At 49.9% G+C, this 27,949-nt stretch overlaps 2 protein-coding genes and 1 pseudogene across 11 annotated transcripts in view; 1 reads left to right on the forward strand and 2 right to left on the reverse strand.

The window, feature by feature from the left end:
• Positions 1-18,378, forward strand: part of Adcy7 (adenylate cyclase 7) — a 68,809-nt gene extending 50,431 nt beyond the window's left edge. For 7 of the 10 annotated variants that reach the window (XM_023703511.1, XM_023703510.1, XM_023703509.1 and 4 more), the window contains 19 exons: positions 4,080-4,207; positions 5,345-5,503; positions 5,720-5,852; positions 8,091-8,282; positions 8,519-8,553; positions 8,869-8,952; positions 9,080-9,152; positions 10,053-10,150; positions 10,809-10,893; positions 11,143-11,268; positions 11,836-11,922; positions 12,864-13,069; positions 13,704-13,794; positions 14,021-14,194; positions 14,568-14,714; positions 15,247-15,351; positions 15,630-15,744; positions 16,367-16,491; positions 16,670-18,378. In XM_023703511.1, coding sequence (XP_023559279.1) covers positions 4,080-4,207; positions 5,345-5,503; positions 5,720-5,852; positions 8,091-8,282; positions 8,519-8,553; positions 8,869-8,952; positions 9,080-9,152; positions 10,053-10,150; positions 10,809-10,893; positions 11,143-11,268; positions 11,836-11,922; positions 12,864-13,069; positions 13,704-13,794; positions 14,021-14,194; positions 14,568-14,714; positions 15,247-15,351; positions 15,630-15,744; positions 16,367-16,491; positions 16,670-16,816 — 2,310 coding nt within the window. In that variant the 3' untranslated portion in view covers positions 16,817-18,378. The other 3 variants (XM_023703512.1, XM_023703515.1, XM_023703514.1) reach the window with 3 other exon arrangements.
• LOC111813228 lies at positions 1,812-1,907 on the reverse strand (annotated as a pseudogene).
• A 2,366-nt stretch (positions 18,379-20,744) lies between the features above and the next one.
• The window catches only part of Brd7 (bromodomain containing 7), a 42,934-nt gene continuing 35,729 nt past the window's right edge, over positions 20,745-27,949 (reverse strand). Inside the window, exons 12-17 of the mRNA XM_023703544.1 lie at positions 26,626-26,737; positions 24,572-24,631; positions 22,222-22,333; positions 21,642-21,785; positions 21,287-21,430; positions 20,745-20,986 (exon numbers count right to left, since the gene is read on the reverse strand). Coding sequence (XP_023559312.1) covers positions 20,931-20,986; positions 21,287-21,430; positions 21,642-21,785; positions 22,222-22,333; positions 24,572-24,631; positions 26,626-26,737 — 628 coding nt within the window. The 3' untranslated portion in view covers positions 20,745-20,930. The remainder of the gene's footprint in view (positions 20,987-21,286; positions 21,431-21,641; positions 21,786-22,221; positions 22,334-24,571; positions 24,632-26,625; positions 26,738-27,949) is intronic.

Below are 27,949 nucleotides of genomic sequence, written 5' to 3' on the forward strand. Positions count from 1 at the left end.
TCTCTCTCTCTCTCTCTCTCTCTCTCTCTCTCTCCCCCCCCCTTTGGTGTTGGGAATTGAACTCTGAGTCTTGTACTTACTATGCTGCTGAGACATCTCCCTGGCCCTCAGTTTCATTTTGAGAGCACCAAATCCTAACCACTAGACCACCAGGGAAGTTTCAGTTTCATTTTGAATTAAATGTGTTTCTTGTATACTGCATGTTGTTGAATCTTGCTTCTTGATCCATTCTGTCAGGCTTATCTTCTGATTGGTGAATTGAGACAATTAACACTGATGGTTATAACTGGTATCAGTTGTATGTATTGATTTGCTTTGTCATGTTATTTTCTTGTTGTTGGCACCCCTTTTCTCCTTCCTGTTTAATTGTTCACCTTACCTGATGGATTCCTTGTTTTGGGGTTCATGGGGTTGTAGTCCTTGTTATTTCTTTCTAGAATGTCCTTTAAAACATTTTGAAGTGCTGGTTTGGTGGTCATAAAGTTCCTCAGATGTGCTTTGTCATGGAAGTCTTTTATTTCTCCACTAGTTTTGAAATTGTTTCTCAGGGTTGAAAGTTGTTTTCCTTTAGAGCTTGAAATACTTTACTCTGACTCTCCTTGACTTGAGGGTTTGTGCTAGGAAGTTAGCTGTGCTTCTGATGGGCTTTCCTTTATAATGCTTTGTTTCTTTTGCCTAACAGCTTTTAAGGTTCTATTATTGTATTAAATTCCTGGAATCATGACTATGATATGCCGGGCTGTGTATTTTTTTTTAAATCATAGCCAATTGGAGTTCTATATGTCTCATTACTGTATGTCAAATTCTTTTTCCCTACCAGGAGATTTTTATGCCATGATGTCTGTGAACCAGTTTTTAAAGTATAATTTGTGTTGTCTCCTTTTTCATTTATTCCACTCAATCTTGTTATTCTTCTTTGCCTCATCTAGCAGCTGCCAGATTAATTTCTCATGGTCCCTTGTTATTTTTAAGAAGTCTTTTCTTTTTGTGATTGCTAACTGCAAGTCTGTCTTCTGGATCTGAGATCCTGTCCTCACATTAGCTTAATAGGCTGCCTACATTTTCAATGGAATTTTTATTCTCCTGGATATCTGGCTGAATCTGGCTATGGATTCCATTTCTTTCTTATGCTGAGTATTTGTGCCTTCCATAATTTTCTTAAGCTCCTCTATATTTTTAAAATCTATATCTGCTCTAGAGTCACTAAGCGTGGTTTTCATTGTGGACACTATTTCTGCAGTTATCTGAGAAATTATTTCTGGTTTGATTTTTTTCAAACCATTGAAAGCCTCATTTAATTGTTTTGTTGTCAGCACTTCAGAGAGGCCAGGTGGGTGGCTTTCGGATTGTCCCACCTCATTGTCCCTGGGTTTGCCTTTGCTGAACTGGATGTCTGTGATTGCATCTTGTTTAAGTGTATTTTCACTCATAGTGATTCTCCTGTTTCAGCCTCCCCAGTGTGGGGATTACTGGCATGAGCCATCACGCTCAGTCTTGGTGGCTGGTTTGATGCATCCAGGGTAGGGATGGCATGGCATGTGGTACTGGGGATCGAACCTGGGTCCTTGTGCTTGCCGAGGCAGGCAAGCTATCTCCATGGCCTTTTTTTTTTTTGTATATTTACATTTATTTTATTATTTTTTTGCTACCAAAGATTGAGCTATCTCCCAGGCCCAGTTTTAGTTTAATTCCTGGGGTGATGCTTATACCAGCCCACATGGTGGGTTGTTTTATTGTTAGTATTTAGAACCCACAGAAAAAGACTATTTCTTGGTGGAGCCAGTTTTTGGATTTTGGGTCTGTTGCAGCATAAAAACATGGGAAGTTTCATGAATTATGTGGCATCCTTGCACAGGGGCCACACTAATCTTCTCTGTATCATTTCAATTTTTGTGCTGCTGAAGCAGGCATAAGGTGTTTTTTTTGTTGTTGTTTGTTTGTTTTTTCATGAACTTACCAAATGGCCTGAGACCTCCTGGCTCCTGTGGGCCTGGTCCTGCCCTTAGGTTGCTCAAGTGGCCAGGGCAGGCTTCCGGGAAGTGGTGGCCCCCAAGCAGGGACTGCAGGATAGGTTTAAGGTAGTGGCTCCCTCTCCTGGCTGCCATGTACATCACCTGGAAAACTAAAACCTCAATGCTGGTTCCTACGCCCATCAGAATTTCTAGGAGGCCCTCAGGTAACTCTGGGGGGGGGGGGACACAGTGGTCCAGAATGGATGGGAGGCAAGCTTGGATCCCACCCTGCAAAGAATTTTTCATGTTTAAAGATGGTCAGTCCTGAGAGGGATTGCCTTGCCAGGAGCGGGCTCCCCCTTACAGGGAGTGAGCTCTCCATCGCAGAAAGTAACCAAACAGTGTAGGATACCACTGACCTGGGATGTTCTGGAGAGCTGTCCTTTCCTGGGCATTGTGGACTGAGAGGCTCAAAGGCTCACTGAGCCTGGAGCCTTCATTCAGGAGCTCTCTGGCTTGAGAGCCAGTAAGTTGGACTATATGTGAGGTAGGGAGGAGAGTCTCGGGTTACAGCTGGCCTTTTTCTGACAAGAAGCTCACAGACCTCCCCCTCTTGGGCAGTTCTCCCTCTCCCTCAGGTCCCCAAGCCATAGCTCCATTGCTTCTATGGGGAAGGGAGCCAGGGCAGATACAGTCTGCTGGCTGGGCATCCAATTTAGGAGAGACAGCAGGGGAACTGCTGCCTTTTCTCCTGTTACTGATCAGACCTCAGAATACCTACCTCCTCCCAGGGCCTAGGGCCTCATGGCCCTGTCCTCCAACTTCCAACTGCCAAGGATACTGCAGGCCAGTGGACTTGTGCAGGAGCAGCCTGGGCCCATGGCTTCCTCTAAGTTCTTGATGGTGGGGGATAGGGGATAGCCTTGTGTCTGCTCGAGAGGGTGTCAGGGGATGGGCTGGACACCCAGTTCCTGTCTGACGCCTTCTCTCCACTCACACCACTGTGCCAAGCTTGTACCTGCCAGGGCCAGCACCAAGCACACATGCAGACTGGTGCAGTATAAGGGGCCTCTCCACAGGGCTAGTCATGGGCCGGGCAGGTGCAGGGACATGCCGAGGGGAGGCTGTGCCATGCCAAGGCACTGTGTCGTGACATTGGACAGACACCCCCAGGCCAAGAGGAGGGTGGGCACAGGCCAGGGCCAAGACCTGGGACAGATGGTCCAGTGGCATGACAGCCTGAACTACCCTGCAGAAGGGCACTGGAGGGTCAAGGCAGAGGGTGAGGATGTTACGAGAGCACAGGGCTTTGGGCCCAGCGTCAACCAGCAGGCACAGCAGGACTTCAGGTCCAGAGTCTTATGCTGGTACAGATGGCCACCCTTGCTGAGAACTGGGATCGGGAGTGGAGGCCAGAGCACTGCCTCAGATTGGGCCTAAGTCAGCCTCCCAGGCCTCCTAGATTTCTCTCAGGAGGATACAGCCTGCCCCCACTGCCACCCCACATTCCCTCCTTCCTGCCTTTCTCTCCATTCCCCAAAGCCTAATGCCAGGGCCATCTCTGGGCTGAACTTGACACCTGCTGACTAGAGTTTAGGGCACCTGCTACCCCTCCTCCTTCCCCATCCTGGCTGCCTGGTTGTCTCAGACAACTTGCTGGTCCCTGGCCCTTTGCACATGCCTGGAATGTGCTTCCTCCTAGGGCTGGCATGGTTCGCTTACTCTACTTCTCAGGGTCTTTGCTCAGATGTTCCTTCTGGGAGTGGCCTCTGGCCTGCTGAGCACTTCCTCTCGCTCCAAGCCTCACTTCCTAATAGAACTTGACACACCCGACAGCATCCGCATCCTTCCAGCACACGTGGATCACACAGAGGGGTTCACACTCTGAACCCCTGCTCTGTGGCACTGCCTGGCCCAGCACCAGGGACACCGTAGGTGCTCAGACAGGGTATGAGCAGATGGAACAGAGCAGAGGCCCACTTGCTTTCCTCCTTGATGCCTGGTTTGGGTATTTCCAGTTTCTGTGGGCCCCATCCTGCCAGGAGAAGCTGCTGCTGGTGGATGGTAAGAGGGTGGTTGTCTGGGCCATGTGGCCTCAGACTCCACTGACCAGGCTCGTGTCCACAGGCCAACGAGTGCATGCGGATCAAGATCCTGGGTGACTGCTACTACTGTGTGTCAGGCTTGCCCGTATCCCTGCCCACCCATGCCCGGAACTGTGTGAAGATGGGGCTGGACATGTGCGAGGCCATTAAGTAAGTGCTGAGGCTGTGGGCACATGAGAGGTGGCTTGGTCCCTTGGTGGACTCTGCTCTGTGGGCCCCTTGCTCTGCCACTGCCCTCAGGGTTCCAGCCTCGGGTCTCAGAAACTCACAGCTGATGATGTGAGGATGGATAAGCCCTGTGACATCTCTCTCAGGACCAAGTCTCAGCAATAGCATGAGGGGGACTCAGGGAAGGCAGCAGGAGACCTTGGGAGTCAGGTGCACCCAAAGGCTCCATCTGCTTCCTGCTCTGTGAGTCGAGGACTGGCCTCAGGCTGCGGGGAGACCCTGGGCTCCTCACCGCCGGCCTCCCACTCCTCACAAAGTCCTCTGGGCTCATGGGAAGGATTTCCCTTGGGCCAAGCTGGCAGAAGCCAGGTGAGCTGGGGTAAAGCAGTGCTGCCTGTGGCTCCCAGGTGTTCCCCAAAACCTCCTGAAGCCCCACCAGAACAGCCTGTGCTGTGGTAGAGTCACCTCCAGAGTCAGTGCTGGTCCCTTTCTGGCTCAGGACCTCTGTGTGACCTCAGAAGCCTGCCTGAACTTGGTGCAGATGCCCCTTTGCTCCTCAGCTCCAGCCCACCCCAGTTGGGGTGGTGGACAAGGGGTGCCCTGTCCCTGTGTGCCCTGTCCCTCCCTGCTGTCCACAGGATCCAGAGGTGCTGCTCATGGTCTCCCATGTCCCTGGAAGCTCTAAGTTGGGGAACCAAAGCCCAGTGATGCAGCGATATGCAGGGCTCCTGTGTGGCACAGGAGGACCCTGGGGCATGTCTCTCATCCCTGCTGCATCCTGGGTGGTGCCCAGGCCCCCTGTGTACCCCAATAGCCTTTTCAGACCCAGCAGGGCTTCCAGGTGGGGATGCCAAGGATGGGTTTGTAGCCAATTGACATGAGCTACCATGATTAGAGAATTTGGCTCTGCTCCTTCCTGCTCAGCTCCTGAGCTTGGAGGTGGCTGTGTCATTTGCTGTTCTTAGAGACAGACGCTCTGTGACCTCTGAGGAGGTGGCTTTGCTGCACTGCCCATCCTCTTTGTCTGTCCAGACCTGGACCTCCACTTGTCCCTGAGTGGGGGCTGACCCTGGGGTCCTGATTGGGGTGGAATGACAACACCACTGTGCTGTGCCCCAGACAGGTGCGGGAGGCCACAGGTGTCGACATCAGCATGCGCGTGGGCATCCACTCGGGGAACGTGCTGTGTGGGGTCATTGGGCTGCGTAAGTGGCAATATGACGTGTGGTCACACGATGTGTCCCTGGCCAACAGGATGGAGGCAGCTGGAGTCCCTGGGTAAGGCTTCGAGGGGTGGGGTCAGGCCCTGGGGGCAGTCTCTGGGCTGAGGGAGGTGAAGGCTGGTCCACGTGGAGGCAGGGGACAGATCAGTGTGTGCCTGGCACCTGTGCCAGCCCGAGTTTGGCCCTGCTTGGTCCTGTCTGCGGTGTGCCCCCAGCTGGGTGCCAGCTCTCTCTGGGCCCTGCTGCTGTGTCTGACCTGAGTCTCCCCCAGCCGGGTACACATCACGGAGGCCACACTGAACCACTTGGACAAGGCCTATGAAGTGGAGGACGGGCATGGGCAGCAGCGGGACCCCTATCTGAAAGAAATGAACATCCGCACCTACCTGGTCATCGACCCCCGGGTAGGCGGCTCGGAGGCAGCAGGGTGCAGGGCTGGGTGGCACTGGGAGTGGGAAAAGCAAGGACAGTGCCACTGCCCGAGGAAGAGCACGAACCCAAGTGCAGCCCCACAGTGACACAGGCAAGTCTCAGGCCCTCTGCAGTAGCAATCATTGCTTTATTTTCCTGGGGGTGCTACACTCCCCGATTTTCTACACAGGCTTTGAACAAACTCATGAAGGCAGGGAATGGCTTGGAGCAGGTCCTGGATAGGAAGCTCGGGGGTCCCCAGCTGTGATCTGTGTGTCTACCTGGCTCAGGGGTCTTAGGCCGCTCCCCATGGTCTGGCAGGTGGGGTCTGGCTGATGCCTGCCGCGCCTGCGCAGGCTGAGGTTTCTGCTTGAAGGAAGCCAGCTGGTCCCTGGCTGCTCTGTGAGTCAGCCCTGCAGCTTGCTCAGGAACATCAGCCCCACACCCTGGGCTCTTTTTCCAGCTCCCTGGGGGGCAGCTTGTGAGTCTCCCCAGTGTCCACTCCTTGACTCAGCCCTCCCTGGCCTCAGATTGCTGCTGTCCCCAGGGTTCCTACATGCCACATTCCGGTAGGGTTAGCATTGGGGAAAGCATTCCTGTTGACTTCACTGTCCCACAGCCCTGAAGGACCCTGTTTACTTACCTTTCTCTGTGCTTATTGTTACCATGAGGTCCTGTGGTGTGTACCCCCGCCCGCAGTCCATCCAGAATGTTCCCTGAACAGTGACTGGCGTGGAGTGGCTGCTCAGGTGGCCTTGGGATGAGAAGCAGCACCTACTGCTCTAAGGTGGCTGCAGACCCCTCCAAACCCAGCTCAGCCAAGGGCTGGGAAACCTTCCTCCCTCAGTTCATTCACACAGCTACAAATTGAATAGGTGTGGAGGGCCTTTTAGTCTTCCTTGCCCCAGCACATCTCCCTGGAGGGGACCCAGTGGGGAGTGTCTTCTCCTTTTGCAGGGAGTTGTAGGGACACAGAAGTGGCAGCAGGGCCCCTAATTGCCCTTCAGATACAGGCCCTTGGAGGACATGGATGTTGTCCTTTAGCTCCGCATCTGCCAGCTCTGACTCCCTGTCTCTGCTCATGTGTGGCCAGGGTAGGTGTGGTCATCCTGTGGGCCTGGCTGTGTTGGGTTCTGGCAGGCAGTGCTTGCCCTCTGTGGGCCCCCTGCCAATCTCATACCTGTTCTGAATAGGTGAGTTTGACTCTCAGCCACTGGTCTTTATAATACACATAGGGCTATTTCTCAGGGGCTGGGGACTGCTGCTCTAACAGAAGTGTTGGTGACCTTTGAACTCAACCCACTGTGGCTGCACAGGCAGCACTGGCAGCAGTGGAGGGGTGCGAGAGAAACATACCCAGACGCGGCACCTCCCTCTGTGATCCTGCCCCCCCCCCCAAGGCTGGGTTCCCTGAGGCTCTGCAGACATCAGGCTGAGGCTTAAGTGTGCCTATCCCAAAGGAGGCTGAAGTTTCTGGGAAAGTTGCTCTTTTGGTTTGGCCAGTGCTTGTGGCTTAGGTGCTTTTGCCTGTGGGTGCTGGCAGGGCCCTGGACTGGTGTGTGGAGGACAGGAGAATGTTTGGAATGTGGGGGGAGGAGAAAGGGAAGAGCTCAGAGTGGCCCAGGCCTGCCTCTGTGGCCAGGGTCTTTCTTTCCTTCCCCCTTTCCCAGCCTTGCCTGGGGAAGCCCAGGGTGCCCTTTCAGTGGGGAGTTTGGGCCCAGTAGCACTAGGGGAGGAGGCAGGGTAGCCCCTCATGGCCTGGGTAAGCCAGAGTCCTTGGCATGGTGCTGCGCCACAGGCAGGCATACGGTTTGGGGGCCCTGTGAGCAGAACTCTGGGAATTTGCTTTGCTGCACCTTGGCTGGTATGTCTGGGTGCAGGTCGCATGTGGGTGAGCAGGATGCTTCCCTGGGAGCCCCCTTCCTGGAGTGCCTTGTGGGAGGGGCTGTGGGTACTTGGGCCCCTGGGCCCACTGGTGCCAGAGCCTGGGGGTAGGTCTGAGGTGGGGACCAGAACCCAGCCCTTCCTGGGACAGGCAGAGCAGGCTCTGGAGTGGGGCACCAGACTGTGACCCGCACAGGAACATAGACTGACCCGCACAGGAACATAGACTGAGCAGGGTCCCTCGCAGCCTGGCCCTGGCCCTGCTTTAGCAGGGTTACATTTCGTGGGGAGTCAGAGGGTGGACAGGGGGACAGGTGGCACCCACTGGTATCTCCATCTACCTGTAGAGCCAGCAGCTACCTCCTCCGAGCCAGCACCTCCCCAAGCCCAAAGGGGATGCTGCCCTGAAGATGCGGGCTTCTGTGCGAATGACCCGCTACCTTGAGTCCTGGGGTGCTGCCCGACCCTTTGCGCACCTCAACCACCGTGAGAGCGTTAGCAGCAGTGAGACTCCTGTCCCCAATGGGTGGAGGCCCAAGGTAGGTGTCCCTGGGACCCTAGGGCTGGGTATGGGTGCTAAGAAGAATGCACTCTGCCCTCCCTCCCTCTGGGCTTGCTGAGAAGAGACACTTGGAGCGCCTCCAGGCAGCTGGGAATGGCCCTGTGCTCCTTGTTTCCAGACCCAGCTCTACTTTAGGCTGCAAACGCAGGCTGTGAGGGGCTGCCCAGCCAGGGCGCCAGGAAATAAAGTATCTTGTCCTCTCTTCCCTTCCAGGCCATACCCCTGAGGCGCCACCGGACCCCTGATAGGTATGTGGACTACATCTCCTCTGTGTCTATCTGTGCCGTGCCTGCCTGGCCAAGTTCTGCTGTGTCACCTCCTCCAGGCAGGTGCCCCTGACCAGTTTGGGACCAGGCCAGTTCTTGGGACAGGGCATTTCTAGAGGCCACCACTACTTGGGTCCTTCTGTGGCTGGTGGCAGAGTCTGAGTGCCCTGGGCTCAGGTGTGTGCAACCCTGGGAGAAACAGAGGAGCCCTTGGGCTGGGGTATGTCACCCTATCCACATCTCCTCTGAGGGAGCAGATGAGGTGCCAAGGGTGAGGTGGAGGGTGTCTGTTTCCAGGAGCACGTCCCCCAAGGGGCGGTCGGAGGATGACCCCTATGACGATGAGATGCTTTCAGCCATCGAGGGGCTCAGCTCCACCCGGTGAGGCCCACGTGAGCAGGCCCACCCGTGTCCTCAGCCTGGTGGCCCCTGCGGCTCCTCCTCTTCCCCCAGGATCCTCTTGAGGGGCCCCTACGCTGGGTCCCTGTCTCACACTGCTGCTCTCCAGGCCCTGCTGCTCCAAGTCTGATGACTTCTATGCCTTTGGGCCCATTTTCCTGGAGAAGGGCTTTGAGCGTGAGGTGAGGCCTGGACAAGGGTATCAGTCCCAGTGCAGCCAGGGGAGGTGGGCAGCGGGGAGGGGACTTTGCAGCTGGCTGGGGTTGGGGGGCAGTACAGCCCCAGCTTGGGTCTCTGTCCTGTTGGCCTCACGCCCTGACCCAAGCTTTCTCTGGCATCTGCCTCATGCCTCGGACTTTTGCTCCAGCAAAGGTGGGAATCTCAGTGGATGAGGCCCCTGGTGCCCCATTGTGATGGGCTTCCCATTGAGAAGAACCCCACATCTGGCCTCAGCCTTGGCAGGACCTTTGGAGTGTCCTGCATGGCTGCTGTAGCAACATGTTCTGCATCCCAGGTGACTGTGTGGCACACATGTCCTCATGTAACTCAGTCCTCAGCTGGCCTGTGCCTCTCGGGTTCTGAGCTGCCTTTACCCTCAGGGGTGGCCTGAACAGCTTTAGAGGGAAGAGTCCTTCTCCATGGTGACCTTGTGGAGGTCACCAGCAGATGTGCCAGGTGGTCCTCCTAGCCTGAGACACCCCCCGAACCTGACCTGTGGCAGGGGCCCTCGCAGGGCTGGTATCACTCTGGGTCTCATGTTGGGTCAGGGACTCGGCCTCAGCCTCATTGTAACTTGGCTTAGGGTGAGGTCAGACTGACTGACAGCCCTAGGACCTCAGAGCTGGCTCCTGTTCACAGGCCAAGCCCTCTTCAGGAACCTTGGAAATGAAGCCAGCTCCCTGATTAGGTGGAGGACGGGGGAAGCACTGCTTCTCAACCTGAACAGGGAACTGCAAGTGCAGATGAGTGGAAGTTCCCCAGTGTGACTTCATAGGGAGCTCAAGGAGGGTGTGAAGTATTTTTTTAAGGTGATGAACTTGAGTCTAGAGGCTGAAAGCCCCTCACGGTCATGTTGCCCACAGTACCGCCTGGCGCCCATCCCCCGGGCCCGCTACGACTTTGCCTGTGCCGGCCTTGTCTTCCTCTGCATCCTGCTCGTCCACATCCTGGTGATGCCCAGGTGAGTCTGGGCAGGCCCACGGGCTCAGTAACGTTAGACCCGGCATCTGTCGCTGGAACAGAGGTTGTGGCCCGCATCTGTAATGGAATGTGTTTGCCCTCTCACTCCCCTGCTTCATGTCTTAACTTTCTGTCACCTGTTACCTCTGTGCCTGCAGGTATTGTAGTTTTGCAGCTCTGGCCCTGGGGGTGGGAGCCTTTTCAGGGTGGACTCTGGTGGGAAAATGATTGGAAGTCCCTGAGGTTCATGTTTTAGGCTCTGGGTGGGGATCAGGGATAACAGGGACAAGGTCAGAGGGAGGGGAGTGAAGGTTGATGACTGGTGATTTCTAGAAGGCTCATTAGGCCAAAGGACAGAGTAATATTGTGGTTTAAGGTGTGCTTAATAAAGGCAAAATAGGACATACTTTTATATAACTTTTATGTGCCAGCTCCAAGTCCAAAGCCTTATGATAATGCTTAGTTCTTATCGTTGGCCCATAAGCTCGGGAAGTAACAACCTTGAACTGCATGTTTTGGGCAGGCCTTGTGTATTACTGGCCGGGCACTTGGAGCACAGTTCTCAGAGGCCCCTGGCTGGGGGAGGGTGCAGTGACTGAACGCTGGCAACTGGGGCTGGGGGAGGGTTCTGGCCACCTTGGTCTTTTCTTCCTCTCTAGGATAACGCTTCTGGGTGTGTCCTTTGGGCTGGTGGCCTGCCTGCTGGGGCTGGTGCTAGGCCTCTACTTTGCCGCGGAGTTCATGGTGAGTGGAGAGGTCCCCAAGCCACAGCGCTGTCCTCAGCCCCACAGCCTCTCCCTCCCTACTTTGGGGCTGGCTGGGCTCCTGTGGTGAGCTCCAGGGTCTGAGCCCTGCACTGGGCAGGGGCTGGGTTCTTGGCTCTCTCCTGTAGGACGGTTTGCTTCTCCCAAGGAGCTCAGCTTCCCAGGCGCCCCGGGCAGGTTCCATGTTCCTTCTGATGCCCACTCAGGGTAACTCAACTTGTGTCTCCAGAGGTGCTGCCCCAGCCAGAGGACACTCCGGGCCATCTCAGAGAGGGTGGAGACACGGCTCTTGCTGAGGCTGTCCCTGGCTGTGCTGACCATTGGCAGCCTGCTCACCATTGCCATCATCAATCTGGTTAGTTCTGGAGAGGAGACACAGTGCTCAGGGTGCCCTTTCGGGGTGGGGGAGCCTGCCTTTGGCCCTGGGAACTCTGAGTCTCATTACCTCAGCCTTGCATCTGGTTTAACTCCTGTAGGGCTCTGTGGGTCTCCCTGTGAGGTCCCCAGGGAAGGCTCAGAGCTCCTCACCCTTTTCATGTGAGGACTTGGAAGTACTCAGGATTCTTACCTGGCCAACTTCACAAGGATGAGAGGAGTGACCCATGAGCCACCTGTATTCTGACATCACATTCCTCTTTGGTGGCTCTGAAGAGGCCTTGTCTCACGACCTTTGGGACTCAGTTTCCTCACTAGGCATTATCCTAGATCCTTTCTCTACTGCTGCAGTACCCTTCAGGGCCACAATGGAGAAGGGACCCCTGGGAATGTGGGTCATCTCCTCCCTGCCTAAGCCACAAGGAGAGAGCTCTGAGCTGAGCCTGGTGCATCATGGTGCCAGTGGTTGGGCTTATCTCTCTGTCCTGGCAGGTTATAGGGTTCCCATCCCCTAGACCAAACCTAATGAGATTTGTCCCCACTGTAGCCCCTGATGTCTGATCGAGCCTTGGGGCTGCCCGGGGGCAATGAGACTGCACCGAGCACAGACAGGACCTTGAGGGAACTGCTCCCGGTGAGTGCATCAGAACAGGCTTCAGCAGCCCAGCTGCAGCCTGGCCCTGTGCCCTGTATCCTCACCAGATGCTTCTAACAGTGGGCACAGCTCTGGTGCTAAGAACACTGGTTCTGGGTCCTGAGACAGTGGATGTTGTGGAGCAAGTTCAGTGTCTCCCGGAAGGGCAGAAGGCAGGGTCTTGGCTTGCTGAGCTGGGAAAGCCAGGCCAGGTCTGGCTGCTTGCTCTAAGCCCTGTGGTGTGGGCAAGGAAGCAGGGGCTCAGTTGAGGGAGGTTCATAGATGAGCTTCAGAGGTGACAGGCCGACACCAAATCCCGGTCTGTGCCGAGTGCCCTAAGATAAGCAGCGTGAGGGCCCTGAACTCCACAGGTGTAGCAAGTAGTCAGGGAGTTTTGAGCAGGAATCTAAAGGACAGAGTTTTAGGGGTATGGCGAGAAGGACTGGTGTGAGCAGCCGAGGCACGCAGTCTCAGCAGGATTTCCAGGAGCTCTATCATGGAGGGGTGGTGGGAGATGAAGCTGGAGGTAGGGCTGGTCCAGGGGGGCTGAGGACTGCCAGGGAGATGAGTGCAGTCGCTACCTCGGGGGCAGCACAGAGCCACAGTACGATGCTGAGCAAGAGTAACGCGGGGCAGAGAGCTTCTTCAGGAAGCAGTCAGGAGACAGAGGTCTGCTCAGATATGTGCACCCCACTACCTGGACCTTCCTCCATGAGACTCATAGGACATTTGCGGGTTCATTAGCATTTCTGCCTACATAAGCTCTCTCTTATAACTGCTGAACAGTGTATCACCAGGACCTCCGGCTTCCCTTGCCTGCTGTGTTGGTGCCATGGTCGTTGTCCCCCTGTGGTAGCTGCTTTGCTCTAAAGACAAGACTCCTGGTGACAGGATGTGGTGGGGTGACCTTTGGCCCCTAAGGAACGTTCCTGTCTCCCCAGTATTACAGCTGCACTTGCATCCTGGGCTTCATTGCCTGCTCTGTCTTCCTGCGGATGAGCCTAGAGCTGAAGGTCCTGCTGCTGACAGTGGCCCTGGTTGCCTATCTGGCGCTCTTCAATCTCTCTGCGTGCTGCGGCCCCAGCCTGGGCACCCTCAATGATACCAACTGTCTGGGCAACCTTACCAAGACCAACACAGCCCTCAGGTAGGCCCCATCCTGCAGCATGTCTCTGTGGCCAGCTATGGCACCTGTTTTGTCTTGATATCTTGTCAAGTGGAGGTACTTGCAGTCCCCTTTGGCCTGGACACCTGAGGCAGATGGCAGTGTCCATCTTACAGAATCATGCAGCACTGTGGGTGTGCCACCCTGACAGGGTCCTCAGTGGATGTCCTGGCCCTACAGGGGGGTACCAGGCTCTAGGCTAGCCCAGGGGGAGGGGGCTCGAGCCAGCCCAGCCTTCCCTGAGCCATGTTTTGGATTGCCAGTTTTGGCAGTAGCAGTGTTTCTCATCCCTTTCTTGACAGAAGTGATGTTGGAGGCACAGAAGGGCTGGGCTGTGGGGTTCGGGGGAGCGGGGCTCCCTTGAACTAAGAGGCTAGAAACCAAGGACACACACAAGTCTGTTCATGGTCTGCCCCTGCCAAGTCCTTATGCCAGTGTCCAAGTCCCTGTCCCATCCCCATGAGGACTCTGGCCAGCCTTCACACCCTCATTGTTGGTTCTGGCCCCTTGGGGGTGAGTGCAGAAGTCCTGTCAGTGAGCTCTGTCCATCTTCTGTCCTTGCACTTGCCTGTGCACCTGCCCTCTGCTGGGGCTGATTGTCACTTTGTGCCCACAGTGACTCCTGTTGTTCGACAAGGGATCTGAAGATCATGATCAACTTCTACCTGGTGCTATTCTATGTCACCCTCGTTATGCTGTCCAGACAGGTGGATGCGGCTCCTGGCCCAGCTTCATGGTCTCTTCTCCCTCATCGAGGGAAGATGGGTGCAAAGTGGGTGGTGGGTGGCAGAGTCCTTTCACAAAAGCTCCGATCCCTGGGCAGGGAGGTGTGTGGCGGCCAGCTCAGGTTGGGTGCCCAGGATTGCAGCCGGGGCTGCTGGCCCCTTGGGTGGGTGTCACGCTCGGCACAGGTGCTGATGGGTCTGCTTGCAGATTGACTATTACTGCCGCTTGGACTGTTTGTGGAAGAAGAAGTTTAAGAAGGAACACGAGGAGTTTGAAACCATGGAGAATGTGAACCGCCTCCTCCTGGAGAACGTGCTGCCGGCCCACGTGGCTGCCCACTTCATTGGTGACAAGCTAAACGAGGTGCAGCCCAGCACTGGGGTAGGAGACCTAGGGACCATAAGCACCAGATTAGTGCAGAGCTGTTAAAGCTGCTTGCCCTGCGCCAGTAGACAGTGTAGTAACAACCTGGGCTCCGAGTCATAGCCAGGATTTCCAGATAAGCAGAGTGAGCAGTGACTTGCTCAGTATAGGATTCTGTGGGTACACACGGAGTGCCACCAGGCTGATTCAGACGGTCCTGACCATCAGCTACCACGTGTGCCTTCCCAGCCCCAGCCTGGGTGGGTAGGGAGCCACTGCTCAGCCCTCTGCTCCCTTGAAAGCTCACTGGGAAGGTCACTACCACAAATGTCCCCAGTCCCTCCAGAGGCCAAGGGGCATAAGGTCCTGTTTTGCCCTTACCCTGCTCCAGGACTGGTACCATCAGTCCTACGACTGTGTCTGTGTCATGTTCGCGTCAGTGCCGGATTTCAAAGTGTTCTACACAGAGTGCGATGTCAACAAAGAAGGGCTGGAGTGCCTGCGCCTGCTGAATGAGATCATCGCTGACTTTGATGAGGTGCAGCTTCCAGCCAGCCCGGAGGGGAGAGGGCGCTGGGCTTCTCACTGCCCAGGAAGGGCAGAGCAGAGGCGGGGATGCACTTCAGTGGTAGCCGGAGCATGTGCTTAGCATGCCCTGGCTTCAGGTTCAAAACGAGGCAGCTCCTTTGGGGGAACACACACTGCAAAATATAAAAGAAGCAAATCTGTCTGCTGGTTTACATAGCACTCAGACATCTCTGCAGTAGGCAGCTGAAGGTTAGTCAGCTCCTTACAAAATGGACAGATTTCCAGCTAAGCTGGTGCTATCATCTCAGAGGACATCAGTTTGGGTTGGACCCTGCTGCAGACAGTGAATCTTGAGTCTGAGCTGTGCCTTTCCTCCTTCAAAGGGGTGAGGACAAGGGGCAGGTGTCTGCACCGCACTTGGCCATGAGCTCCACCCGGAAGGGGCCCCAGGAGACATGCTGCCTACAGCTGCCCCGCGCCCTTCTGAGCCTTTCCGTGTCCTTCCGTGCCTCTAGCTGCAGCATCTCCTTTCTGCCCTGCAGCTGCTGCTGAAGCCCAAGTTCAGTGGTGTAGAGAAGATCAAGACCATCGGGAGCACCTACATGGCAGCTGCAGGACTCAGCGTCCCCTCGGGACACGAGACCCAGGTACAGGGCGCCAGCCAGGGAGGGAAGTGCAACAGGGAGCTTCCAGACTGGCCTCTTCCCACTTAAGGGAGCCTCCTGTACCCATCCTGTAGAGGAGGTAGGGCATGCCTACGGCTCAGACTGCAGCCTTCTGGAGGTGGGGCGCGGGAGCCTTTGTGGAGAAGGGTGACAGTCCACGAAGCCCACCCCACAGGTCCTGCTACGCCAGGTACTCTAGCAGCCTGAGTCTGCAGGGTAGGACTTTGCATGCCCTGTGTCGCCCTCCCCACCCTCCCCAGGACCTGGAGCGGCAGCACACACACATCGGCGTCTTGGTGGAGTTCAGCATCGCCCTGATGAGCAAGCTGGATGGCATCAATAGGCATTCCTTCAACTCCTTCCGTCTCCGAGTCGGTGAGGGCCTGCTGCTGGGAGCCCGGGCTGGCTTCTCCCAGTCTGCCTGGCCAGTGTCCTGGGTCATCTCCTACCAAGTTTCAGAAACTCTCTGATCTGATAAATGCAGATGATGCATATTCTGATCTCTACATATAGCTCTTAGTTATCTAAATTTTGGTAAGAATGTATCACTATAGCAAACTGAGTACCCAAGTCACAAGTATGTTACCTTAAAATACATTCGTGGTGGGGCTGGGGAGATAGCTCAGTAGAATAAGCGCTTGCCTGGCAAGCGCAGGGTCCTGAGTTCAATTCCTCGTCCCGCAAAAGGAAAAACAAAAACATTCACGGCAAGGCAGAATTAAGCCTACCTGGTCACTGTTAGCTCGGTGGGTTAGTGGTTAAAGCCCACCTATTCAAAGGGCGGCTGGAAGAGACTAACAAGCCCTAATTTCCTGGGCGTTGGAACTAGCATGGCCAAGGCGTGCCTTCCCCGCGGGACCATCTCCAGCTGCATGAGAGGGACACAGCCCCAGCCCAACCTTTTAGTGGTGTTTTCTTGCTGCTTTCTGTGGTTGTGGGGCGTACTCTGACCTGTGGCTATCCTCTGGGATATGCCAACTGTGAACATCATGTTTAGGCATAAACCATGGGCCTGTCATTGCTGGAGTGATTGGGGCGCGGAAGCCTCAGTATGACATCTGGGGGAACACAGTTAATGTTGCCAGCCGCATGGAGAGCACTGGAGAACTTGGGAAAATCCAGGTAAAAACCCATTGTGCAATATGTGGCTGAGGGGAAAGAACCTTCCCAGGTGAGAGGTCCTGGGCCTAAGAGCTGGGTCTGCCAGCACTCAGGTGTGTCACACACGTATGCTGCTTACTGGCCGCCTGCTACCTGTCCCTAACAGAGCACTTTTCTTCCCACTTCCTCCCCTGCTCAGGTTACTGAAGAGACGTGCACCATTCTCCAGGGCCTGGGGTACTCCTGTGAGTGCCGGGGGCTGATCAATGTCAAAGGCAAAGGCGAGCTTCGGACCTACTTTGTGTGCACAGACACTGCCAAGTTTCAGGGGCTGGGGCTGAATTGAAGGCTTCTGGAGGAGTCAGAACATGGTGGGAAGCCGGCTTCTCCCCGGAGCAGGTTAGGAAGCCAGCCTGAGCCAGGGGTCAAGGTGGTGGAAGGTTCTGGCCATCATCACCGTCCGGCAGATGGCTGTGCGTGGCTTCTAGGAATCTGCACCAGAAGATTCTGTGATCTCAACACCAGATCCTGCTTGGAGCAACCACTAAGCTATAGCACAAGGTACAGCCAGAACATCTGTGCTGTCACTGCAACGATTTCCAGGTCAGCTGAAAGGTGACCACTGGGATGTGAGGCCAGCTGCACTGGCAGTGACCTTAGAGCCTGCCCAAGACAGATGTCCACCTGAGCAGCCTGTGAGCATGCACAAGGGAGACTCCTTTTCTAGGACAAAGGAGGACTAAGCCAAGTTCTCTGGCCTGGGATGGTTGGAGGACCCCTTCTTAGCAGGACAAACCCTGAGTATGTTAATTCTCACACAGGTGTGGATGCTAGAAAGGATGTTTTATAAAAGGCTTCTCCTACCAGAGAAAAAACCTCACATAATGGACACTTGTTACTTCTTGTCATCTCTGACATGTGTTTTCAAAGGGGACATTCTTGGTGGGGGTTTTACCCTTATTAATGACACCTTAGACGGTGGATAAACATCTCCAGTGTACATGTAAACAGGACTACAGTCCAGTGTCAGTTGATGCAACCAGCCAGCTGTGCACTAGAGTTCTGAGGAACGGGCTCACAGTAAGAGGCAAGGAGCAGTGCAGCCTTGCCTCGGGGGCAGGAGCTCCGAGGGAAGCCTCCCAGGACCATGTTCAGTGAGCGGGACTTTGGAGCAAGGCACCACCTTTTAGCTCTGCCCTGATGCCTGCACTTCCAAGCTCCCCCTGCAGTCTATCCCACGTATTTCAGTGGGAAGGAACAGAGGCCACATGGAGAGATCCTGGACAACCTGCACTACATCTTTCCTTTTCTTTAGTTTTCACATAGCTGACTCTGGAGAGCTTCAAAACTAGAAGGATCTGCTCAGCATGAGATGTGTCAAGGTTCCCCTGCCCGGGAAGCCAGCTCCTGACAGATGCTGAGATGTTCTTGTTCTGAGCTCAAATGAGTCAAGGTAAAAAGCCAGCTTTGAGATGGCGTCTTGCCATGCTTGAGCTCCACAGGGAGCTAGGAGTCAGTGTTACTGTCTCACAAGGAGAAAAATACCCCAACTGCCTGTTCCTTTTCTGAACTGACTTCACTGCTGCCAAAGCTTCTCTGGGCTAACCACTGAACGTCACTACATTGCAGGGATTCGTAGCTAGCAGCCAGCCATAAGCTCCCTGAAGCTGCACAGAAAACCTTGCAGCAGCCTTCCAAAGACTGATTACACAGGGCTGTGATGAACTGCCACCCTGTGCAGAGAGGCACAGGAATGTGCAGGCCGGGCCTGTTGCTTGGGTTGGTTCTGTCAGCCTGAGGAAGGGAGACCGATTCTAATCTGCAAAATGGTGCTGGGTGGGCTAGTGGCAGCTCTAACGTGTCACATTTAACTGGAATGTACATTCAAAAACTTGTTTTGAACACCGACACCTTGTACTGAGTAACTGATTTAAAAATAACAATACACAATGTATTAACCATTTTCACTCTATTATCTTGCTTTAATATGTTTTTCTTTAAAAAAACAAACAAACAAACAAACAAACATAAACACAAACCCCCAAAAATTGCTCTGTAAAGAAGTTCTATAGCAAAAATGCCAGCAAGGGATAGAAGCCTTGCCTAAACTGCCTTTTCATACTCTGCTTTTTCAGATAAAGAGCTGACTAGAGGGCAGTGCCATACTGAATCTGTGCTCTCAAAATCTAACAGTGGCCAATGTCGCCCAGCTGGACTCTCCTGGGTGGGAGGGTCCTGCTGCTGACAAGGTAGACATGTATCAGGACATGGGCTTCTCTGAGTTCTGTGTTTTTACTCTTGCAACATTCAAATTACTTCCTTTGGGAACGGAAATCCCAGTGGGGAGTTTAAAAAATAAATTCATGTATCTTATTTTCAATTCAAGCACTGTGCTCAAAAAATAATAGTTTATATGTTTTCAGTTTCCAATGTTCAAATCATAGAGTATAACTGACTATAAGAATCACTGGCAGGTTTTTTTTTCAATTACCAAGTAATGTGTCTTTTTTTGAGACAGGGTCTCACTATGCAGTTCAGGCTGGCCTTGAACTCACTTTGTAGCCCAGGCTGGTGTCAAACTCACAAAGATTCTCCTGCCTCAGCCTCCTGAGTGCTGGGATTACAAGTATGAGCCACCACACCCGGCTCTACTAAGTAATTTCTTTACAAGTGTCATTTTTGTTTTGGCAGGAACAAATGTTTTCCAACAATGACCCTGTCATTGAGACCAGCTTAACATTTTTACCTAAGATTGAAAATAACACCAGAAGTCTTTTTGGTTTATTAAGGAATTTCCCAATAAAAAAGCTGATCCTTACTGTTTATTATCTTGTGTGTATAACACATCGGTGGACAGAAATACGCTTTGAGATCATGGATGCGAGTGATAAGGGTTTGTTTTGTGTAAGATTATTTATAGATCTGTCACACTGTTCCAGATATTTTGTTCTACTTTTATAAACTACCAGTGTCTGGCTGCCTTTGAAACATTAAATTATCAATCTGGAAAACCCAAATGTCCTAAGGTATTCTGAATTTAAATTTGGTTATCTTTGGGAGCTTACCTGCGTCTAGTGTTGCCTAAATTGGTATTTTAAGACATTACACTCTAAAGAATTGATAAAAACGTACTGAATTGGCTTTGTTAGAATATTCTAAGTAGGTTTTAAAATGATTAGTTAACATTTTAAGTTTAAGAGAATCAGTTTTCTTTTTCTTACTTGTTCTTGTTCCATTTTCAAATTAAAGAAAAAAAAAAAAAGGGTTTCCTCTCTGGGTGTTTTACAGAAGGGCACTGTATAGGGCATCAATTTGCTCACACAATTAGGGTATAAAAATTTTGGCTTTTTTTCCCCTTGATTTACCTTCTTCTGGTATTGGGGATAGAATCTAGGACCTCATACATACGAAGCAAGCACTCTACCACCAAACTATGTCCCCAGTCCAATATTGCTTTTTTATTTTAAACAGATTATGCCTGGAACTAGATTCAGAAAAAATCACCATTCATCTCAGTTTAGTCACTAGATGTGGGGAGGGACCTAATTACTATGCACAGGGGACACTGATTCTATTAGGTAGAAAGCAGAATTATACTGGTAAATCCTAAAATTTTAGATTTGTTTCCATTGTATAATGACGGAAAATCTCACTGAAAGAGGCTACTTTTAAAAAGCTGCTTAGTTATCCTGCTACTGGGGAAACATTAAACCGCATCAGCACTATGCTGAAGAATGCTGCCCAGGCTGGCAACAGCTCCAAGCTCGATTTCTTCTTGATTTGAATCACTTTTGGGATAAACTATCAAGATGATTTCTGGAAAGTTAGGAATTAGTTATAATTTCTTTAATGAGGAGTGTGACAAATGTGAAAAATGAGGAATTTCAATAACAGGATTTTCTTCTTTTAGGGGATGATACCGAAGGAGTCTATTTTACGTTTTAAGGTTGTCTCTTTTTTTAAAAAATGCATTTGATTGTTACAGGATCTTACGAAGCAGTTCAGACTCAGTGATCCTTTCAGCCTCCCCAGCGCTGGGACTACAAGCATGCGCTGCCACGCCCAGACTCTGCGGCCAGCTCAGCCCGCCCTAAGGGTGGGGCTTGTGCAGCATGTGGTGCTGGTGACTGAACCTTGGTCCCTGCACTTGCTTAAGCAGGCGCTTTACTCTGCTGAGCTATCTTGCGAGCCTTGAGGTTGTCTCTTAGTCACATTATCCTTGGACACAGCCTGCAGAAAGCTCAAGGGGCAACTTAGTTGGTATCACAATACTCTTCCAAGAGTTCCAGGTTCAACTTTATTATTTAATAGAAGTCCAATCTCTGGAACATTAAAGCTGATTATTCCAAAGTTTAATTAAAAACACAATTTACAAATAGTTAATATCTTTTGAAAAGCACTTTCAAGTTCAGAATGAAAAAAATATGTACATAATATAGATAACCCAATACCAGTTATCTTCAGCTCTCAGCAGATCCACCCTCAGTAACGTCAGTCTTCTTAGGTTCCGCTAAATCTGAAAGAGAGAACTTCACTGTTTTTATTCATTTTAATAAAAAATGGGAAGTGAAGATGAAGCCAGCATTCAGAAGAGATAGGTCTTCTGTATCATTCAATGTTAAAAAGAAATTGTATTAGGTCATCAGAATTTTTTTGGCAAATATGTGAGATTTTTATTAATTCTTTAGATGAGACAGAAAAAGTAGTTTTACACCTTAAAAACTCAGAGACCAATCAAACTTCTTAAATGTTATCTGAAGGGAAAGGACTGCAGCCCCCACCCACGCCCCATTCTACCAGAAAAACAGGGACGCACCTTCCGTTAGATCTACGAAGTGGTTTTCCACGGTGGGGGAAGGAATGGAAATCCCCATTGCTTTCCGTATTCCATACATGCTTACGATATCACCTGGAGTGACTTGCTGTGCAAGTTCTTTAAGATTATTGGTCACTTGTTCAGCTAGGGGAAAAAAAAAATCCAGATCCTGAAAAGTGGTTCCTTTACATAATTTTAAAATGCAAAGTAATAAGGGTATAAATGTAAAAAGGTACACTGTCCACAGTGCTCTTTTAAGCATTACTTTACGGTGGTGTCATTACTCAGAAGTTTTTGCTTTAAGCATGCCCTCAGTAAGAGAACAGATTCTTTTCTTCCTGGAGGCACAACGTACCAAGGTGCATTTCTCTGTATGATGGACCCAAGAGGCAGATCATATTGGGAGGTGGTCTGGTGCTCAGCCGCTCGTTCTGCGCTTCCTGGAGCTCCCTGAGCAATCTTGTGGTCTCATCAAGTTTCCTCTGGAACACTTCAGCCTCTGTATGGTGAGGACACACTAATGAGAACACAGATGTACTGGCACATGGTCTTGTACGGTCAACTGAATCCTAGGCTCTAGGGCTTCACTGTGGGTGAGCACACCCCTCAAAGGAGTAAAGCTCCTCCAATAAAACCACCACCACCACAGCCATGCTCTGCTGTTGTTTGTTTTTGAGACAAGAGCCTTGCTATGTAGTGTAGGCTGGTCCCGAACTCATTAATGTAGCCCAGGCTGGGCTTGAACTTGCACAAACCTTCCTGCCTCAACTTCCCAAGCGCTGGGATTATAGGCATATGCCACCAAACCTGGCTTTCTACCATTCATTTTACTTGGTTGGCCAAGATGTTTCGGTAGCGCACGGTTAGGACAATCTGTGGCATTATCTTGACTACTTGTATTACAGTGTCTCCAGCAACATGTCTGAGCCACTCACCTTCAGAGTCAAAAACTTCAATTGGAGCACCAAAATTTGTTACTGCTTTCAGTGCTGTAAGCCTGTCCTGAGTGCTGGAGTCCAAATGCCCTGAGGGTTCCACTTCTGTAATCTGAGTTAAAAAAAAAAAAAAAAAAGCAATTATCTGAGCTCACTAAGCCATGCGAGTGCTACACTAAAAATCAGTAAGATGACTTGTGTTTGCTTAGAAGCAAAGCCATTCCACCTATTTACTTTGGAGGCATGATTTTAATGACTACCCAAAATGTCTTCCCACAAAATCCTTTAACGTGCTATTCCCAAACTGTGGCAAAAGAAGTGTCATAAACTCACACTGCTCAGTAATGTAATGATGTCTTACAAATTTGCATCACTTGTTTCATATGTCAAAAATCCTAAAGATAAAGAGCCTCATCACTGCCTCAACTTTGAAGTACTATGATATGACAATGCCTTGTATTTCTAAGACTCAAAGACAAGTCTTTTACCCACTCAGTCTGCACACTTGCATTTCGATAGCGTATATTTAATAGTCTAGATGTTTCTTGAGTCTTGAGGCCTCAAAAGAAGGCTGTCAGTATTGCCTGTGAGAAACAAGATCTTAAGAAAGACAGAGTTGTATTTTTGTAATTCAAAGACTCAGAGTTTCCATAGCCTTAATGCTGCTTTTGGGGGATTCATCAACTCACATAATAACCAAAAGTTAGTGGTTCCATTTGTATTTGATGTTGCAGTCCAAGATTAATCCAGATACCTGAAGTTTCTGCCTGTGTGTGCTCAAAGTGGGCAATGTAGGAAAACTGTAACTTGGCACAGTACATGTCATGGTTTGCCTTTTCAGCTGGACCCTCTTCATTTCTTATCTAACTTCCTTTCCCATTCTCAAGATTCCTTTTACTCTTACCTGCTCATAAGCACATAGCCTTGCATGTCTCCTCTTTTCCTGAAAACATGACTGTGTAAATACATCTACATCTTTATCTCAAATCTCTAGTCTTCTTTCCCCTAAGTTAAAGGGTCTATATTCGTCCTTCAGTCCAGTTTTTCTCCACTTAACTCATGTTACCCTCTGCTCTTACCCTTTTACTGAGATCACCCTGATCAAGGTTACAAGTGGCATTTGAACTCTCTTACTGGGCTTCTGCAGCATGTGCATGAAAGTAACTTCCCTCCTCAGTATTCTTCCACAGGTTTCCTACCTCAACTACTGATCTTCTCCATGGTTCCCCATATTTTCACTAAAAAAAATGGAATAAAATCCTATTTCTACATCAACGATTTCCAGCTCCACTCCTCCAGCAATGTCCTAAGTTACATTCACCATATCTGAAGTGGCATGTGACTTCTTTCCTTGACAAAGGTGTACTGTTTTTCCTGTACTTCCCATATGAGCTAATACTATTCCCTTCCTCATGCATCAAGCCACATCAATTTTTATTCTACTGTATTTGCCTAATCCTTTCTTCCTTTGAATTTGTATGCTAGTCATTGTTTTGGTTTTTTTCTCTGCTTTGACAAGCCCTGAAACTCTTCACTGGTCTTCTCCTTCCAAGTTTTGTCACAGGGTCCCATCTTCCAGGTAAATTCTCAATTCCCAGCACTGCATATAAGATTCTCCACCATCTGGGCCTTATGCATACCCACACATTGCCTGAACTCCACCCAAAAACCCTCGGGTCACCTACTTCTTTTGAATGTTGTACAGTAAATCCCCAGCTTAGGAAACTTCAAGTTATGAACTTGCACTGGGTTAGACTCACTCTGTTGGCTTAAGAACAAATCCAACTTGTGAACAATTCTGGAAAAGAAGTCATTTGTAACTTACTGAAGACTGAACTCAGGGCCTCACAAATGCTAGGCAAATGCTTTACCACTGAGCTACATACTCACTCATTTTTACTGTGAGATAGGTTCTCTGTAAGTTGTGTAGACTGGCCCTGAACTTGTTATCCTTCCTCAGCCCCCCATGTAACTGGGAATACATGTACAGCATTATGCCTGTTGGGCTCTGCTAAGATGGCCCCATCTGCACCCTGCTCACAGATGGCCGTGTCATTATCCACTCAAGTGTGAGGCCCTGCTTGCTCTATCTTTTCCCTATAACCCCACCCACAGAGCCATCCATCCTGGGTGCCATGGCCTGTGGCTGGTGGTGCACAGCAGGTGGCTCTGGCTAACTCTTTAGCATGCTTGCTACTATGTGAGGTACTAAGCTGCGCACTGACAAAAATAACTTCATTTGTGATAAATGACCCTGAATGAGTATTTTTATTTTATAATGAAGTTTTACTGTTTAAGTCTTTTAGCTTAATTCCTCACTTATTTCTTGTAAAGGATGAAATATAATCACCTCCATTTCTTTTGTTGTGTCAAGTGTCCTGGTCTGGCCTTCATCTTCAGGTGATAACTGCTAAAAGAAAGCAATTTTTTATGAAAACATTTATGAAAAAGCAAATATTAAAATGGAAAACTGTCAAATTTTAAAATAGAATAACATAAGAACATGTACTAATGGAATATAACTATATCCATCTATCCATATAGTGATTTTTTAAAAATGATTATTGGTTTTTTGATACAGGGTGTCACTACATAACTCAGGCTGGCCTCAAAGTCAACGCAGTCCTCCTGCCTTAGCCTCTTGAGTAGATTGCAGACATGTACCACCATGCCTGGCTAGACTATAACTTTTTAATTAAAAATAAACATTACAGTTTTATGAGTTGGAGCACTTAGCTGTAATGCTGAGACCTGTACCTAATCAAAAGCTATACATGTTGAAGAAGGTATTTGATAAACAACACATGAATACCTAAATAAATGGAGGCTATTTTCAACAACAGGTTATGTTTCTGACAAGATAGGAAGAAGCTGGGCTGGAGTGATAGCTCAGCCACTTAAGTGCCTGCCTGGCAAGTGCAAGGTCCTGAGTTCAATCCCCAGTACCAAAAAAAAAAAAAAAAAGGAAGTAGCCCTGTTCTCAGAAGAAAATTACTATAAAATATGGAAGTAAGTCCTACAGAGAATGGACTTTCTTCCATAATCCTATCCATTAGAGAAAAACACACCAATAATGGACATCAATCGAAAATGTTTTATTTTTTCCAATAATTATGAACAATTAAACAATGTATCCTTATATACAAATCTTATATTTCCTAGGATAAATCATAAGAAGAACTGCTGGGTCAAAGGGCAGAAATATTACATTTTAAATTATATCAATGGATTTACAAAAGCTATTCAATTTTAGTAAAATACTAATTCAGATACATTGATGGGGTATAGTAAAAATACTTCTGAATTTATGTAAAGCTGGTACTTTTAGGTGGAAAGAAGAAAGTAGGCCACGTGCTACGATCTTGTAGCAGTTATCACTGAACTTCAGGCATTGACCCGTTTTGCTGTCAAGGGGCTCCAGGTACTTTTGTGGTTCAGGTTAAGGCAGGGCAGTGATAGCCACCATGGAGCTACAGCTTGTGGAGTGGGAATGTACCTCACGGCACAGCATTTGCTGTCTGTATGAGGGGCCTGGTTCAATTTCCAGCACCACATAACAAACACCCCCCCACCCCCCCGCCCAACGAAAAACCTTCCATGAACTACTTACGAGGTCCCCCAACTACGTTAACAAGAGTCCTCGGGAGATCCCTGTATCAGTGGAAAAATTTTCTAGCTCTAATCTTTGAGCTGACACTCTGAATTATTTTAGATTATGAACTGCTGAAGATTTACAAATGTTCCTAGAAGACTGCAATAAGGAAGCTTTTTACTTTCTAACCTGAGGTTTCTTTTTTTTTTTTTTTTAAAGCTTTTTTATTTATTTATTTATTTATTTATTTGAGAGAGAGAGAGAGAGAGAGAGAGAGAGAGAGAGAGACCAGCTCAGCCCACCAGGGGGCAGGGCTGGCTGGCATATGGTGCTGGGGGATTGAACCACGGTCCCTGATGCTTTGCTAAGCTTGTTCTAAGTAGGTGCTTTAGACCACTGAGCCATCTCTCCAGCCCCATAACCTGAGGTTTCTATCATTGTTATTAACACACAACAAGGAACAGGGCATTCTCCATCATTTTAGCCAATTTACTTTCAAACCAGTAAGCAAGGTATCTCATTTTGTTAGGGAACAAAACCTGCGCTGACTTCACAATATAAGCCCATTTCTGAATTGTACATTTGTCCCAAGATTAGAGATGATGGCAATGTTCTGGCCCTAAAAGACCCTGGCAGCCAAGGTCCTCCTTTCCTCCCATTGTTCTCCACTCTTGGCCTCCACCCGGGCTAGGCTGAGCAGTTACTTCAGGGGAATGGAGCTCAGCTGTCACCCTGGTTAATCCCTGGTTTCATAACATTGAATGACTAATGATTCACAGCCAGTAATAAACTTTCTTTGACAGCATTCTTACCGTCTCCAACTCTTGTAGGGTCCTAGAATGCCCTCCTTTTGTTAAAACATCCAGTAAACTATCTGCCATAACATATGGATAATCTTGGCATGTTGCCAAAAACTCATGGACACTGAAAGAGAGAGTTGGGAAAGTTACTTTCATATAAATCACCCCCATTGGCTTAGTCCTTCTAATCATAGCCAACTGTTTCCATTAGATGCCTTTGATTTATACACCATGATGTAAAATTCTGTCTAGAAGCAAAACTATATTTACATATTTAATAGTGATAAATTTATGGTCATCAGAGAACTAAATAATACCAAAAGCACAGTGAAAAAGAAATGTTCTTGAAGGAACTCCAAAGAAAAACAAGACCTCAATGATGGAGCTCAGGGCTCAGCCCTTGGGCTTGTTCGTCTCAGTGATGGGTCTTGTTCTCCTCTGGGTCAATACAAACATAATAAGCCTTAAGGTCACAGCTTAACCTAGATGTCTAATAAGCACCTCAGGCCTCAACTACTCAAAATTGAAATCCTAGATTGTTTCCCAAAGAGGTATATTCTAAAACTTTCCCCTTTTCCATAAATGGCAACCATGTCCTTACTGTCTGAAAATCTTGAATCATTTGATACTCCTTCCCCCTTTAATTAATAAAAAAAAGTCTAATTATTCCTTCTCTCAGTACCTCAATAGTTACCCCCTGGTCCATTTCTCATCTGGATTATGATACCACACTCAACTTCTGTCCTTGCTGCCTACTGTCTATCCCTGTTGCCTATTTTCTCTGCAAAACAGCTAGAGTCCCCTTTTACAACAATAAGCCAGGATGGGTCACTATTTCACTCACACCAGTAGTCTCCTCACTCAGAATAAAACTCCAAGTCCTTACAAAGATCCACTCCAACTTAGTACCTTGCCCATCACTTTCCCCTTCACTCCTTCTGTTCCTTACTGCTCTGCTGGTCCTTGAGCAGGTCGGCAGGCCCTCTCCTCCAGTCTCAGCACAGCTATTTCAGGGGCTGGCATACTCTTCCTTTTGCAGTATTGCTGTTTCCTTATCTTACTCAGTTTTTACTCGACTTTCTTGGTCCTGGCAAAGACTTCTGACTTCAACACTGTCTTCTTTTGTTGCTTTACCTTCCTCTAAAGCACTGTGAGTATCTAACAGGAGAGGATAAGTCTCTGTCTTTACTCTCCCTGTGAGACCTCCATCATCTAGAAGAACACCTGACACACAGTAATGGCTACTTGTGGAAATCATAGGCTACTCCAGAAAGCATCTGTTCAAGCTGGTGAAGTCTGAATATAGACAGCTTAATCTGAAACCACTGAAACCAAT

The sequence above is a fragment of the Octodon degus genome, unplaced genomic scaffold, assembly GCF_000260255.1.
Source record: "Octodon degus isolate 3935 unplaced genomic scaffold, OctDeg1.0 scaffold00173, whole genome shotgun sequence".
NCBI lineage: Eukaryota > Metazoa > Chordata > Mammalia > Rodentia > Octodontidae > Octodon > Octodon degus.